Source organism: Vitis vinifera, chromosome 1 (genome assembly GCF_030704535.1).
Source record: "Vitis vinifera cultivar Pinot Noir 40024 chromosome 1, ASM3070453v1".
Taxonomy (NCBI): domain Eukaryota; kingdom Viridiplantae; phylum Streptophyta; class Magnoliopsida; order Vitales; family Vitaceae; genus Vitis; species Vitis vinifera.
The window spans coordinates 4618863-4634189 of NC_081805.1; the positions used below are offsets into that span (position 1 = coordinate 4618863).

The window sequence follows — 15327 nt, forward strand, 5'->3', positions numbered from 1 at the left end:
TAAAGGGTTTGGTTCATTCAAGAGTAGAAATAACATAACGCATAGAAAGAAGGAAAAAACAAAAAAAAAAAAAAAGAAGAAAGAAAGGGTAATTGGACCAGCGACTCATTGTCAGGAATGGCAGCCCCACCACCACCCCGTCAAAAATAAAAGAAGACAGGCACATGAGATAGAGGCGTCTGAAAATGAATGTGACCAATAACGCAGAATAGAATCAATTGCGCGTGAGCGGCAGGATTCGAACCTGCGCGGGCAGAGCCCACATGATTTCTAGTCATGCCCGATAACCACTCCGGCACGCCCACGTGCTGCTCTCACCTGCTCATCTTTTTCATATTCATTAAAGAGTCCAAGATATAGAAACGAACAGAAACAACGTACCTTGCTATATTAAGAAACTTCTTCAGGAAAATTATGTCTTAATCTCATCAAATCTGTAAAACTTAACCAAACAGTAACAATCTCTCCTGCTGCTAGGCTGCGAGGTTGTTCGAGAATTTCTTAGAAAAAGGACAGACTCCACACTAATGTTCTGGAATGGAATTCTTTTTCTCCGATAAGGAAGTTGGTGATTTTATCACTTCCGCACCTTCAACTACACCATGGCCATACACGTGGCACAGCCACCATGGATTGGACAGCTTCCATATATGCATGCCAGTATGCTGTCACATTATCACAAACCTTTTGCAAATAAATAAAAAAAAAAGGCAGAAAAAAAAGAAGGAAGAATCAGTGAGCTTCTGGCTAAGATTCATCGCCTTGGCCATATATGAATCCCACTGTTGTTGTAGTTATCTGATATCATGGCCTTAATCAGTGGCTTTCTTTTTTTGCTGCACCATAGACATGGCGTAGTCCTATCGACTGTTGCACCTTAATTGACTTGCCATCTACCTGTAATTATGCTTTGTACACCTCAAAATTTTCTTAAGGAAAATCATTAGTTGATTAAGGTCGTGGGGTTTTCGAGAGAAGATTTGACGGAAGTGGATATGAGAAAATGGTTGCATGCCCCACATGAAGAAATTAAAAGGTGCTGCTTGTGGAAGATACCAAGCTCATGTGCACCATTCCTTCAGCCTACTTGTAATGGTCCTAAAGCAGATCAGCCAATTCTTTTTTGGGCAACTTTTGATCTGCAAACACAGGCCATATGGCCACATGCTCTTTGGGGTGCCTAAAGAGATGATGAGTTTAAAAGAATAATGGTCTGGTCCTATGAATGTCAACCGTGTTTCAAAAGCAGTAGGTGTTTGAAGATTCTCTTTCCGGCATACATATCAAACACGACAAACAATTGGTGGAGAAGGCAGGCATATATGTGTTTGATATAATGCTAGGGCCTAGGGTCGCATGACTCGGCGCCACAACACATGTCACATGAGAACTAGTGCAATGATCATTATTCATTATGCCAATGTAGTTTGGTTGAATGCTCAAGTGGGGTGTCCCTGTGACCCCGTCCTTTTCACGGGCTTGGACCCATAAACCCATAAGCCATTAGGCAATGGGTCCCTGAGAAAAAATGGGACTTTTGGTGTGTCTCTAGTCAATACCTCTTAAGTACAAGCTTCAAACTACCATGCTTCACACAAGGCATACAGGTACAGCCTTATCAACTCTACATTTGACTTGGGAAGAGAAAAAAGTAAGACATGCACCTTCCACTCAAACCATAGTGGTGCACCGGTTATGGGGTTTACCTCTTACTTCTTTTGTCTCAATCCATTGAAGGAGAAGTTTGCATTCATTTCACTGATGGTTTGTGTAGTGGCAATGAGGGTCCTTCAAAGCAACACAGATCTTTTAATGCTGATAGGGAAGGGTCGTCGAGGGCCGGAAAGATGGCATCTTATTTTATTGATTATAGGAATAAGCTAAAAAAGATGCACCTTTTCTTTTTTGTCATTTTTCTTTTGCATTGTCTAGTTAAAGAAGGCACTTTTCCACCCCTTAGCCATTTTAATACATGGGTTTATTCATAAAGATGCATATCTAACTCGGATATACATTAAAGAAGTTGAGTGTAAGTTTTTTAGGCCTAAAAGGGAACAATAAGCCTAACCCATAAACACAGGGTCCTTAGGGACAGACGATGCTGCTCAAATATTTAACAATATCACCTAGAAAGGTTGATCACGCTTGCCCTCACTTTTGCAATCAAATCCCATCCGCCAAGTAGGAATTATTCTGTCAGGACTCAGGACTAATTCCATCCCTTGGATCGGGTAGAAATTATCCGGTCCTAATTCCAACATATAAAATTGGATTATCATAGAGATGATGGAGGCTTGTCACCTTTTTTTCTTTGTCATTGTCAGTGGCATATGTAATCAGTAGCTACACATATGGAGATATTAAAGGGTCAAATCGTTCATGTCTGACCATATATCACATGGATCGATTTTGTAACCAAATTTGTATCAAGCGATAAGCACAAACAAAATTTGTAAATTAAAGGAATGTGGAGATGAAGGGCAGTATTCTGCTTACAACTCCCTATCCTAGAATTGATTTTGAAATTGATTCTCCTTCTTTTATATGTTGCATAGAAATTAAATTTATTCCTAGAGGTTTCAAGTAGTTAGTCATGGCATTAAGTATTCATGTTATGGCATGCAAATGGTCTTATTAGGGTTGTAATTAAGTTGATCTGGTTAGTGGTTAATTCAAACCCAATTCAGACTAAAAAACAATCGATCTAAGTCAAACTCAATTCAACCTTCAATTTTATGTCAAGAAGTTCGAATTTTCCTGGCCAAAAAATCAAAAATGAAAAATAAAAATTGGAGAATAGGGTTTTGAGGATGGTGAAAGCGAGGGTTTTGAAAATTTTCAAATCTGATAAAAGAGAAAAAAAGATGAAAGAAGATATAAAAATTGTTAAATTGGTAGAGGAAGAAGTTCCTCCCATTGGAATTCAATCAACTTTAATTTAGCATGAATTAAAATTAATTTAACAATTAGTTTGTTATTATTTAAGATTAATTTGTATATGTTCATTAAAACTATTTAGATTGAAATAAGGATAAATTCAACACTTCCATAAAAATTTTAGGTGGCCTTATTTGGATGATATCCAAATGCTATCATAAAAGAATTTTGTTTGCAAAGTCAAATATGAAAAACATTTTTTTGATTTATGTACAAAGCAAAATTTTTAAAAGTATTTTTCATATTTTTAATTACTAGTAAAATATATTTTAAAAAATAACTGAAAAACCTTAAAATTTATTTTTAAAAACAACATATTTTTAAAATAAATTTTTGAAAAACTGTTTTATTAAAAGTTTGTGAATATGAGATAGAAAACTATTTTTAAGAATAATTTCCAAACAAAACTTTAGCTTCACAAAAAGTTGGGTTCAAGTGAATCTAGTCCTGTGATAAGCCAGAAGTTATGGGCCCTTTTGAGGACGAACAATTACTAGAGATTGCGCGGTCCATGTTACATGTTTTTTCGCTAAGCCCAATTTGAGATCGAGATGAAGAAATAGGGGCCCAAATATTTTTTGGGTACAAACGGAGCCATTACGTTGATGCCCGACGCAAGAGAGCACTGAAGCAGGCGCGACTGACGCTTTAATTTAAACTCAAAGCCCAGTCCAAATCCACTCATCAGCCTACATAAGTTTAAAAAACAAAAGGGCCAACTGCACCCTAAGCTGGCCCACCCAAATTTACGGCCCAGATCAGAGAAGGTAAAACCCTAGAAACCCTAAAACCCTACAGCCTAGAACCTTCTACTACCCTCCAGAGTCTGAACCCCGGCTTTAAGAACAGAAGACGAAATCATCTGTAGGAAAAGCTGAAAAACCCTAGTCTGAAGCAATGGCGAAGCGTCTGATTCCGACTCTGAACCGAGTTTTGGTGGAGAAGATCATTCCTCCATCCAAAACCTCAGCTGGTATTCTTCTTCCGGAGAAGTCCCCCCAGGTACGGTATCCTATTGTCTCCGTATCTTTATCTGTCTATGATCAAGGGTTGTGATTGATGGATGTGTTCGATGATTGTGGACAGCTGAACTCTGGGAAAGTGATAGCAGTAGGACCTGGTCTACGTGATAGAGAAGGGAAAGTGATTCCAGTCGGTGTGAAGGAAGGGGACACTGTTCTTTTACCTGAATATGGGGGCTCCCAAATCAAGCTTGACGACAAAGAGTACGTGCCTCTGCCCTCTTCTCATTTCAAGTCTACAGCTGTTTAGTTCTTTTAATTTGTATTAATTATATGTGGTGGGTATTGTGCAGGTATCATTTGTATAGGGATGAGGACATCCTGGGTACTCTGCATGATTGAGTATTTTTCATGTCTGGAGGCTTTTCGATGGATGCTGTAACTCATTTTTTTTTTTCTATGGATGCTGTGAGGGACATTGGAATATGCTAAAGGAGAACATTTTCGCCATTTCTGTGTTCGTTTTTCTTTCTTTTCCTTCAAATATTCTGAACTGGAGCCTATTTTGGTTAGGCATAACATTGACATTGGTTTAAAGACCTGTGATGGGGTTGTTCCATGAAACGCTGTTTTCTTTAGAAATTAGTTTCTGGGATCTCCCAACCCTTCATGTCTGAGAAGACAGACAAATAAATCCAGGTTTTTTACTGGGTGAAGAGCTAAGATCACAGAATTTGCCTGTTTGTTGGCCATTATTGCTTCATATGATGAGGATGGATGCAGCCATGGAGGTTGTAAAGCCGCCTAAGAACATCTCCAATCTGCTCTATCAATTCAGTACAAACATTTGATTCCCACAACCTCTGGTTCCCCACCACCTGACCTACTCCTGTGCTTCACAACGCATCCATCAAATGGAATTTAAACTTTAATCCTATACAATTTTATTTATTTATTTATTTATCTTAATTGAAGTATACATTGGTCATATACAATCATCGGCTGTGAAATGAATTTTGGTCCACAGATGGACAAATATTTGCTTTGAATATTTTCTTGCAGTAGCTGCCGACAAGCTGAGGAGCTCAAGGAGGAGGCAAAATCCATCCAAAAAATTCTCAAACTTATAATTGTACCATGGTACCTTCAGGCTGCAGCTAGAGCCAACAACCCCCCACATAATGCAATGTCCAACTTCAAACTATTCTACTCGATCATCATTATCCTTTCTATTAGAGGTTGTAAGGTTTGACACGATCCCCCAACGCTATTTGATCCCGATCATCATTATCCTTTTTCTATTAGGGGTTGTAAGGTTTGAGGCGATCCCCCAACACTGGTTGGACCCAATACACTTTTCGTAGTACAATTTCAACCTAACATGTTTTTGATGGGGTTTAGGTTAACTACAATTGAGTTTGAGTTAAATTGGAATCCTACCATACGACAATATCATTTAATAAATAAATAATTTTTTGGGTAATATGCAGGGCGTGAATGAACCCATTTAATAATTTTAGAATTTAATTATAATTTTAAATTATTTAACTTGTATTTGAGGGCTTATTATACTTTATCCCTTAATCTATTAATCCATAACGTGTTTTTTATATTGTCTCTTCACATTTAAAATTCAACAATATACATTTATTATGTGATAGTGTCAGTTGTAATAAATGAAAAACGTATGTGTTGAATACGTGACATGTTTAAGTGAAGGCAAAATTGTCATTTTAATTTAAAAACCCCAACCCAGCCCTTCTCCTTCATCAGTCGGAGTTTTCCTAAATCCCTAAATTATAGTTGAAACCCTAACCTTCGAAACTACTAGGCGTGGCCCGAAGTTAAAGCTTTGTATAGGAAAAAAAAACATAGTTGGAAGATTAATGGATTTTCCAGTCCATTATTATTGTGGTAATGAGACTCCTATTATGACATCTTAGACTAATTTAAATTCGGGTAGAAAGCTTTTAGGATGCAATAAATACAAGGTAATAATGTGTTTGTTTCCCCGAATTTCCTCAAACATCAAAACAAAACCCTAACCTTAAAACTAAAGCATAACATCTAACTTTCATTTATCATTGTTGAGAAAACGGAATCCTAAAAAATTGAAGTATAATATCAAAATTTCATCTATCTCTGTCTAATTAAATTTTCCTTGATTTTTTTGAAACATCAAAATGAAACCCTAGTCCTAACCCTCTTTGTCAAGATTTTTATAGCCATTAAAGAACAGTCTAAGCTTAATATTGCAACACAAAAAAACACATTATTGAACTCAATGTCTTCAATATTAGCCTTTTGATGCTTGTATTAGCTTTTGGGATTCTAAGGCTCCAAAGGAAATGAACGACGGCCGAATGAGGAAGAGTTGGGTTGGGATTTTGGGATTTTTTTTAATTAAAATGACAATTTTACCATCACTTAAACACACGCGGTTTCCATTTATTACAACTAATATCATCACACAACCCCAACTAATATCATCACACAACAAATGTACATTATATGTTTTTTATGAAATATGAAGTGTACAAGGGTGGGTTTTAAATGTGAGGGGATAATGTGAAAACACACATTATACGTCGGGGTAAAGTGTAATAAACCATATATTTAAATTATTTTAAATTTATTTTTAAATAAATAGGTTGATTGAATCATAAACATGTTTGACTAGAAATATTGATCATGATTCACATAGAATTATACAAAACCTAAATCAACATGATTATTAAATATGAAGATTTAATTATTAAATATTTTTAAATCAATTATAAAATATGTTACTTATTTAATAATTGGATAGTATTTGAATTTTTATTTTTTTACACAATTATATTAATATCGGATTTGTGTTAATCTATTTATTAAACTATCTAAAACTTTAACACGATACAAATATGACCCATTAACATAAATTCTCATCCTTAATTACTATTTTTTGTATCTCAATTTTTCATCCTATAAACATAAAATTTTTTAGTGGATTAAATTAATGAAATTTATGGTAGACATCCTTCCCGGTGTTTTAGCGGTCCACAAATTTACTCCAAACTTTTTATCATATATATGTATATATTTATTACAACATCACAAGGATTCTTAGAAAATCAAAATGAAAAAAGTCTGGCTTTTTAATATATTATATTTTAAGGCTTTATAAATATCTAAAATTTTCATTTGTATCATATCATCAATCATAAATTATTGTGAAAAGATTCTTAGAATTCAAATTGAAAAAAGGTCTGGCTTTGTAATCTGATTTAATCACATCATCAATTAACACATCAGAAAAGAAAGAGATTGGGTGGGAGAAAGAGAGTTATAGGCGGGAAGTAAGACATTAGGGCTTTCCAACTAAGAGTCCACCTGGCATTTTACTTTTGGAGAGATGACAAGTAATCAACACGTTTTAGGAACAATTATTTGACATATTAAAAATGCATCTGATTCAAATATATTTTAAAATTTATTATTTTCTTAAAAAAGGATTTTCTTTCTTTATTTTAAAAATTAGCATATCAAAACACTTTTCCTTTTTTTCCTCGTCACAACTTTCAATATGAAAGCTTAAGCTGTGACCGAAATTAGACGTTGAGAGATTGGGATATTTCATCGGGAGGAGAAAAACATTTCCTAATGGAGGTTAGGCATCCACGGAAGGAGGAAGGAGTGTGAGGGCCCAAACAGACCCAATATAAGACCCACGACAGCCCATCAACCCACGTGCGACGCCATAAACAAAAAAGAAAATTCTTTCCTTGAGTTGAGAACTTGAGTCCAAAACAACAAACACCTTCGCCATCCAGCCATCCAGCCATTCTCATTCCACCCTCTCCACGTGATACCCACGTGCATCCCCCTTCCTTCCCTCTCACTACCTTCGTACACGCCACACCATTCCACCTCTTTCTTCCAACTTTCTCTCTCCGGAAAACGAGAGTCGAGAGAGAGAGAGAGAGAGAGAGAGAGGGAGAGAGGGAGGGCTCATATGACGTAGAAAAGAGTCGCGATGCACCCATACAATAGGATACCCAGTAGCGGCCAATCTACTCCGTCGCCACCGCCCTCGCCGCTTCGTTCTCCCCGCCTCCGCCGCTCCAAGCAGGGGAGGTTTGCCGCTGGCCAGCAGCCCGGTCGGACCTTCGCCCAACGTCTTGCTTGGCTCATCCTATCGGTACTCCTCCGTCGCCAGGGGATTTTCCTCTTCGCTCCCCTCATCTACATCTCCGGCATGTTGCTTTACATGGGTACCGTCTCCTTCGACGTCGTTCCCGTCATCAAGCACCGCCCGGCTCCCGGCTCTGTCTACCGGAGCCCGCAGGTTTACGCCAAGCTCCGCCCCGAAATGGATTCTGATAATTCGACCAGCGATACGGTCAGTGTTAGGTCCAATTTTAGTTTTTTTTTTTGGCAGAAATTTTAAGCTTCTGAAGTGGATTTGATCCATTTTTGTTTGATTCGGACTTAGGGCATTTTTTGAATTGGTGAGATTGTGATCTTGATATTAAGGGGAATTAGCCAATGCAGTGTTTTGTTGGCATTGCATGTGTTCAAATCAGAAACAATAGGGAAAGAGATTTCCTCCTTGGGCTGTATTTAAGCTTATAAAACCGAGGAAACCTGAAACGAAACGAAAATTTGAAGTTCTACATTTACTTTATATTGAAATGAAAGGGTTTGGATTTGCATCACATTGTTGACCTACATCGAAATGCCCTTGCTCAAATGGTTTCATCGATTGAGACCTTTCTATTTGCAAACTTAAATTGGTAATTAACCACAATTTTGTGATGTGATTGTCCAATTTTGGTCTATTCTATTAAGATATTGTCAGGTTGTTCTTATATCTTTTTATAGTCCTCCCGACAAATTTGGGATTCTGATTTATTGGTTTCTTGTGTCACCACCTACTATTGACATTGCTATTGAATTTATGTTAGATATCGACTGTATGGAAACACTCTTACAAAAGCGGTGAGTGGCAACCGTGTGTAAACAGGTCCTCAGGAGGTATGAACTATGTCCTCGAAGGTGTTTTCTTTTATCTAGTTTCTAATTGTTTGGGTCTTTCCTCATTTAGTTTACCGATAAAGTTTTGTGGACATCTTAAATATCATGTAGGGCTTGACCAGATCCAGTTGTTCTTGGAAGTTCTGTGCTAATAAATATTCCTGCGTCATTTTGTGATGGTGGCTATTGTTCTGTGTAAAAGTTATATGTATGTATGTATGGGCATGTTTGTGTTTTGTATATGTATATATAGAATGTTCTTATTCTGTGTATGCTGTCTATTGCTCTCTTGCCATTCAAGATGATGCCAGCACAAAAGAAATCAAAATACCAAGTGCTCAAATGGAATGTAGCAATTTAATGGACAATTGATGCTTAATCCTGAACACTACTTAATATTTCCAATAGGTGGAAAGTTTGGATGAGGAGCTAGGCTACTTACAGAAGAACATTATCGCAGCACTCTGTTTGCATTTCTTCTGCTGCAAAAATGTCAAAATTCCAAACTTTTGCCTGCATAATTAGGAAATTGCTGTCTCTTTCTTCTTCCCACTTTCTTTTTTTGTAATTTATTCTAACACATAGATCATTGGCGGGATTGCACATGTCTTTTCATGGTATTAAAATATCAGTATTGCTCTAGGGTGAGTGAAGGGATCTTTTACGATTGTTACCTGATATCATTGGGCTGTGATATTTTGGTCATGCCATGGTCTTGGTTCACTCAATTTTTGACATGACTTAGGCTAGTTCGTCAGAGGTCCATTTTGATGTCGGGAACTGCATTCATCTTGTAAACATTTGGCCGCCTAAGGGTACCAAATGTGTTTCCAACTTATTTAAGGATCTGGTTTTTCTATATGAAAATGACTGAAATCCTTGCTTCTTGTTGTTAGATAGTCAGATGATTCACTAACCTAAAACCACAACTTCACGCCATCTGATATGATGTGAATGTATTAGGTCCTATTGAGGATATGATACCGATTCATTGCAGGATCAATGGTTCATATGCATATTTTCATTTTGGCGAAGAAAAATTGTAGAGTTAGGAATTAGGTTTTATTATTGGTGATTTTAATTTGATATTAGATGTTTAATTGTTATATGTCATAGAAAATTCAATTGGCCAAGAAGTTTTTATGGTTGGTTCATGGCTATGTAGGAGTTTATAATATAGTCAAAACAATATTAATAAATTAAAAGTGATGTTCTTGCTTTTTGAAAGAATGTAAGAAGGGAAGAATGGAAAGCAGAAAAAGGACATTTTGCTAACAGATACAGAAAACATTTTTTTGGGATCAGAAAAAGCCAAAAGAAAAAAAAAATGTAAAGATTTTTTCAGTGTAGTCTGTCACTTTCACTTTCTTTGAAGCCATTGGCATCATCATAATTCTGCTTCCACCAATGACTCAAATATAACTGTAGAAGATATTAAACAACCACAAACATTATCTTCAGGTACCCCGTCCACCTTTGTTGGTATCATTTGAGCTAGAGTGGTTGGCTCTGCTAGAACATTATTACTGCTGCCAATTTTTTTCTGGCTATCATCAACTCTGGCTTTTCCTCTAGCTGCCATTCCTATCATCAGCACCAACCCGCACTACCATAAATATGTTACCACTGCTTTCAGCATGTTTTCTGCTACTATCTTATTTTCAAGCATATTTTGCCCTATCTATGAAATTGATTGTATAAGTCATTATGTTATTGACTTCATGATTGTTACATTATTTTAGGCATCTGTTGAATGCACATTGAAATTATATCATCTTATCCCATCTCATATTTGCAAAAACTTATTAGTATTTTTTAATACATATTGAAATTATTTTGTCTAACCCTTTCTTGTTTTTGCAAAATCTTAGTAGTATTATGCGCACAAATGTCCTTCAATAGCTATTATTTTAACATGAGGTTGTTGTTTATCCATGTAGGCTTACCCGAATCAAATGGTTACATATATGTTGAGGCAAATGGTGGCTTGAATCAGCAGAGAACATCGGTTGTTTTCTTTTTCCCCCTCCATTTTAGTCTTCTTACACTTTTTAAAGATTTTTTCCTCGGAAAGATGTCCATCTTGTAGTTTTATTGACACATATTCTGTACGTGATTACTATCAATACTTTGTAGATAGGCAATGCAGTTGCTGTGGCGGGCTATCTTAATGCAACACTTATAATCCCCCATTTTCATTATCATAGCATTTGGAGAGATCCCAGGTGTGTTGATATTTTCATTTTTCTTCAATATTTTGTTTGTGCAGAGCCAATCGGTACTGCACTTGTTTAAGAACTATAAATACCACAACTTTTGAACTGAAAAAGATGTTAGGAATTCCTCGTATAGCCATGATACCCGATTCTCTCAAGGGGAACCTTTTTTACTGATAAATAGCATCTCACTTGAATTGGACAACCAAATGAATCAACCATGTGATAAAACAGTTTTATGCCATGTTAGTACCTAATATTTATGTTATTGATTTCTTGCTTAAGTTACGTAATGACAACACACTTGATGACACAAGTAGGTCTCAGAATCTGCCAATCAAAATAAGACTGATATTACAGGAGCTTTAAACCATATATTTGGAATATGAATATGTGTAGTACTTTGCTGTTTGCTCCAGCTAAATGAATATTACAGAAATCCAGAATTACCTCCAGCTAAAATGGAAAACCATTTGCATAAAGTTCATTCCAGTGTTTTTCATTATTCCTTTACTAAATGAGCCTGGAAAACTGAAAAATTCATTTTTCATCTTTTGATTTGTTCTTTTTTTTACCAGTTCATATTGCATGGGTTTGTTGTGATTAGTGTGTAAGAAGCATGTGAGAGTAGTATGCTTTTTAAAGTTGTTGATCAGAGGTTATGGATTTTTCTTACATAGGTATAATACAAAAGAGTTCATTTTTTTTTCACATTGAAATGTCTGACTAGGGGTTTTTCTTGTCCAGCAAATTTAAAGACATTTACGATGAAGATTATTTTATTACTACATTGGAAAATGACGTACAGGTGGTCAACACAATTCCTGAATATATTATGGAACGATTTGACCACAATATGAGCAATGTTTACAACTTCAGAATAAAAGCATGGTCATCCATTCAGTATTATAGGGATGCAGTCCTCCCAAAGCTACTTGAAGAAAAGTGAGTCAAGAGTACCAGCATTTTTGTTTTTCTACTGATTATTTAATGTTAAAAAAGTTCCATCTCAAACAATCAAGTGCTGTAACTTAAAATTTCTTAGAGACTTGGATTTAGTGGTTCCTTAACAGTGAGCTGTGTTCATTATGTTGTTGAAGTATCTATTTTGTATTTCAATGACTCAGGCTCATAAGGATTTCTCCTTTTGCGAATCGATTGTCATTTGATGCTCCTCCAGCAGTCCAACGGCTTAGATGCTTGGCTAATTATGAAGCTTTAAGGTTTTCAAGTCCCATATTAACTTTGGGTGAAAGTTTGGTTGCAAGAATGAAAAAACTGAGTGCAAACAACAGTGGCAGATACATTTCTGTGCACCTTCGGTTTGAGGAGGTTTGTTTTACTCAGAAGTGTTTAGCTTTCCTCTTTGTTACTTTGAGCGCCGAAAATGGAATCCTTATCTCAATCTTGGTAGCTTTTGTGCATCATATCTTCTCTCATTACAGGATATGGTTGCTTTCTCTTGTTGTGTATTTGATGGTGGAGAGGAAGAAATACAAGACATGAATGCAGCAAGGGAAAGAGGTTGGAGGGGAAAGTTTACAAAACCTGGTCGGGTTATACGACCTGGAGCAATCAGGATTAATGGAAAATGCCCTCTTACTCCTTTAGAGGTAATATCTGTCACCTTTTTAAGTTCCATTTTTTCTTTATTGGGATGCTTAAACTTCTATTTCTGCGGTTTCTGTTTTTCAAACTCTGTTATTTTGCAATGATAATGTGTTTAAACTTTCAAATTTATTTCGTGTTCTTTTTTAAATCATTTCCACAGAATTTGTTCTTTAGTTTATGTACATGCAATAATAGTTGTTTGGTGATGCAAACATTGCTGTTCTGCATTGGGCTAATTTTTTTGTTTTCATCATGCCTGCAAAAACCAATGGATAAAAATTTATCGAGGTTGTATTGCATTGTTGAGGTGCACTTAAATTTCTTTGTGTATATCTGCACATGAATTGTAATAAACCTGTTCCTTTTCCCTTTTTATGTTACTAGGTTGGCTTGATGCTTAGAGGAATGGGCTTTGATAAAAGCACATCTATCTATTTGGCATCTGGAAAGATATACAAATCTGAGAAAACTATGGCTCCGCTCTTCGAGATGTTTCCCCTTTTACAAACAAAAGAGATGTTGGCATCTGCTGAGGAACTTGCTCCGTTTAAGGTACGAGTGTTGCCAGTTTTATTCAATCTTCAGTTTGTGATCTCTGATTTACCGATGTTGATTTGACTTGGGTTGCTGCTTCTAGAACTATTCTTCCAGGATGGCTGCTATAGACTACACTGTTTGTCTTCACAGTGAAGTATTTGTGACAACTCAAGGTGGAAACTTCCCTCATTTTCTAATGGGCCACAGAAGGTACCTGTATGGAGGACACTCCAAAACAGTTAGGCCGGACAAGCGAAAGTTAGCATTACTGTTTGACAATCCTAATATTGGGTATGCATCCATCTCATATCTGTAAGTTACCATTTGGCTCAAGTGCTGGGTGGAGTGAAATGGAATTGATAAAACTGTTAGGATCCCTCTTGAGACAGCAAGTTCCCCCCGCCCCCTTTCCCCTTCTTTTCATTGTGCAATCACAGAATGGTCTCAGTGTAGCAATGAGAATGATGCATAGAAGAAATACTGATGGATTTTTCTTTGTTTTAATTTCCCAGATGGAAATCCTTCAAGCGGCAAATGTTGAATATGCGAGCTCATAGTGATGCCAAGGGATTTGAGCTCAAAAGACCGAACGATTCCATATATACATTCCCATGCCCAGATTGCATGTGCCGGATGAATAAATCAGAAGATTCAAGATCATCATCAGCGACATGATTTGCATATATAGAAACAATGATGGATGATTTTAGTTCCTTGTAATTTTGTGAGCACAGATAGCTGCTGACCCCCTGTTCTGAGTCGTCATTCTTTCATTTTTTTGAACCCTTTCAATTTAGAGAGAGGGTGCACAGTTAAATTTTTGGAGCTTGGAGAGTTTTGTTGGAGGACAGAAGAGATTGATCTGATTATTTCCCGGGATTGGTGAAGAAGGGGGAGTTGCATCTTTTTGTAAATGATGCTGGAAGACAATCACAAAACTGAAATGTTTTCATAGCTGGAGTTGCCCGGGCCTTGACTGAGCATATTTGATTGGCTCATATTTCTTGTTGCAGCTGCTGTATCTAACAAGCTGTGAAATGACACACCACATTCGTTAGCCAGTTGGTTTTGCCACGTTTTTGTACATGATTTTGATTTTGATTTGCAAGTGTAAGACGGGGAGAAAGGAAACGAACTTTTGTGTACATTGTCAAAATTAGGGTATTGATTTTCTTGTTTTGGGTTTCATTTTTCATTTCTTTTATGTTAGGCTCAGGCCTCTTCTGTAAGACATGTGTACTGCAATTTCCTTTGCATTGTACTTGCCAATATTCATTGGCAATAGTAACTTCGGATTTAGGAAGGTTCTCTTGTTTGATAAAAGGAAAAATTAAAAGATTGATTTTTTTTTTAAAAAAAAAAATTCCCAGATTGTTTCTTGTTTTTCTTCTTTAGAAATGGTAATGTTTTATCATTTTTTTTCCCAGTAACCCTTTCCTTTTTTTTCTTTTTTTTTTTTCTGGGTAGCATTTAAATATAAAAAGGTTGATTTCCTTAATTTTTGTTTTGCTTTCTTAATATTTTTTAGAAAGCAAACACAGAAGATATTTAATTTTAGGCAGGTGCAACTCATGGGCGGAATTTTTGGATCTGAGCATGCTATGATTCATGATGACGCTGTCACTTTTTTAATGTAGGGAGATTATGTTTTGCCAAGTGTTAGAAAAGTTGTACATATCATAAATAATAATTTAATATTGACAGGTCAAGTTTGTGGGATCAACACGAAACCCACTCAAAAAGGAAATTAAAAAAAAAAAAACAAAAATTAGCTAACACACAACTGCAATAAAACCTCGGTTTGCTCCCCAATGATCACCAGTATCCCCTCAGGGCCACTAGAGGTTTACCCGCATAAACTGGCCTGGACATCCACAGTTATTAAAAAAAAAAAAAAACTGCAATAAAACCTCAATTTTTTTGTATTGTTTTATCCCATTTCAACATTTTTTTTCCACGTCTACAATTGACCCACCTATTTAGGGAACGTTTTTGCTTTCCTTGAACGCATTACCCACACATGTAAAGAAAAAGTGAAAAAATAAAAT

General features: G+C 36.2%; 2 protein-coding genes and 1 non-coding gene across 4 annotated transcripts; 2 read left to right on the top strand and 1 right to left on the bottom strand.

Annotated features, from left to right (window-relative positions):
- Nucleotides 1-223: 223 nt before the first annotated feature.
- On the bottom strand, nt 224-305 carry TRNAS-AGA (transfer RNA serine (anticodon AGA)). The gene has a single exon. It is a non-coding gene; the product is annotated as a tRNA-Ser (tRNA).
- Nucleotides 306-3726: 3421 nt separating this feature from the next.
- On the top strand, nt 3727-4523 carry LOC100264459 (10 kDa chaperonin, mitochondrial). The gene is made up of 3 exons (XM_002284413.4): nt 3727-3939; nt 4024-4163; nt 4253-4523. Exons 1-3 carry the CDS (start codon nt 3835-3837, stop codon nt 4299-4301), a joined length of 294 nt encoding a protein of 97 aa, XP_002284449.1. The 5' UTR covers nt 3727-3834; the 3' UTR covers nt 4302-4523.
- Nucleotides 4524-7633: 3110 nt separating this feature from the next.
- LOC100259280 (protein ESMERALDA 1) lies at nt 7634-14582 on the top strand. 2 transcript variants are annotated; one of them, XM_002284421.5, is made up of 10 exons: nt 7634-8280; nt 8846-8915; nt 10856-10923; nt 11052-11140; nt 11879-12076; nt 12259-12463; nt 12577-12744; nt 13127-13294; nt 13380-13570; nt 13792-14582. In XM_002284421.5, exons 1-10 carry the CDS (start codon nt 7915-7917, stop codon nt 13952-13954), a joined length of 1686 nt encoding a protein of 561 aa, XP_002284457.1. In that variant the 5' UTR covers nt 7634-7914; the 3' UTR covers nt 13955-14582. The 2 variants fall into 2 exon arrangements, with proteins under 2 accessions (XP_002284457.1, XP_019074849.1); XM_019219304.2 differs by having other exon boundaries at nt 7682-8280; nt 13380-13591.
- Nucleotides 14583-15327: the final 745 nt, after the last annotated feature.

Coding starts and splice junctions, on each gene's coding strand:
- LOC100259280 (XM_019219304.2), top strand. CDS start 7,915: ATGCACCCATACAATAGGATACCCAGTAGCGGCCAATCTACTCCGTCG. Junction 8,916..10,855: donor TGTAAACAGGTCCTCAGGAG/GTATGAACTATG, acceptor TTATCCATGTAG/GCTTACCCGAATCAAATGGT. Junction 12,077..12,258: donor CCAAAGCTACTTGAAGAAAA/GTGAGTCAAGAG, acceptor TCAATGACTCAG/GCTCATAAGGATTTCTCCTT.
- LOC100264459 (XM_002284413.4), top strand. CDS start 3,835: ATGGCGAAGCGTCTGATTCCGACTCTGAACCGAGTTTTGGTGGAGAAG. Junction 3,940..4,023: donor TTCCGGAGAAGTCCCCCCAG/GTACGGTATCCT, acceptor GATTGTGGACAG/CTGAACTCTGGGAAAGTGAT. Junction 4,164..4,252: donor ATCAAGCTTGACGACAAAGA/GTACGTGCCTCT, acceptor GGTATTGTGCAG/GTATCATTTGTATAGGGATG.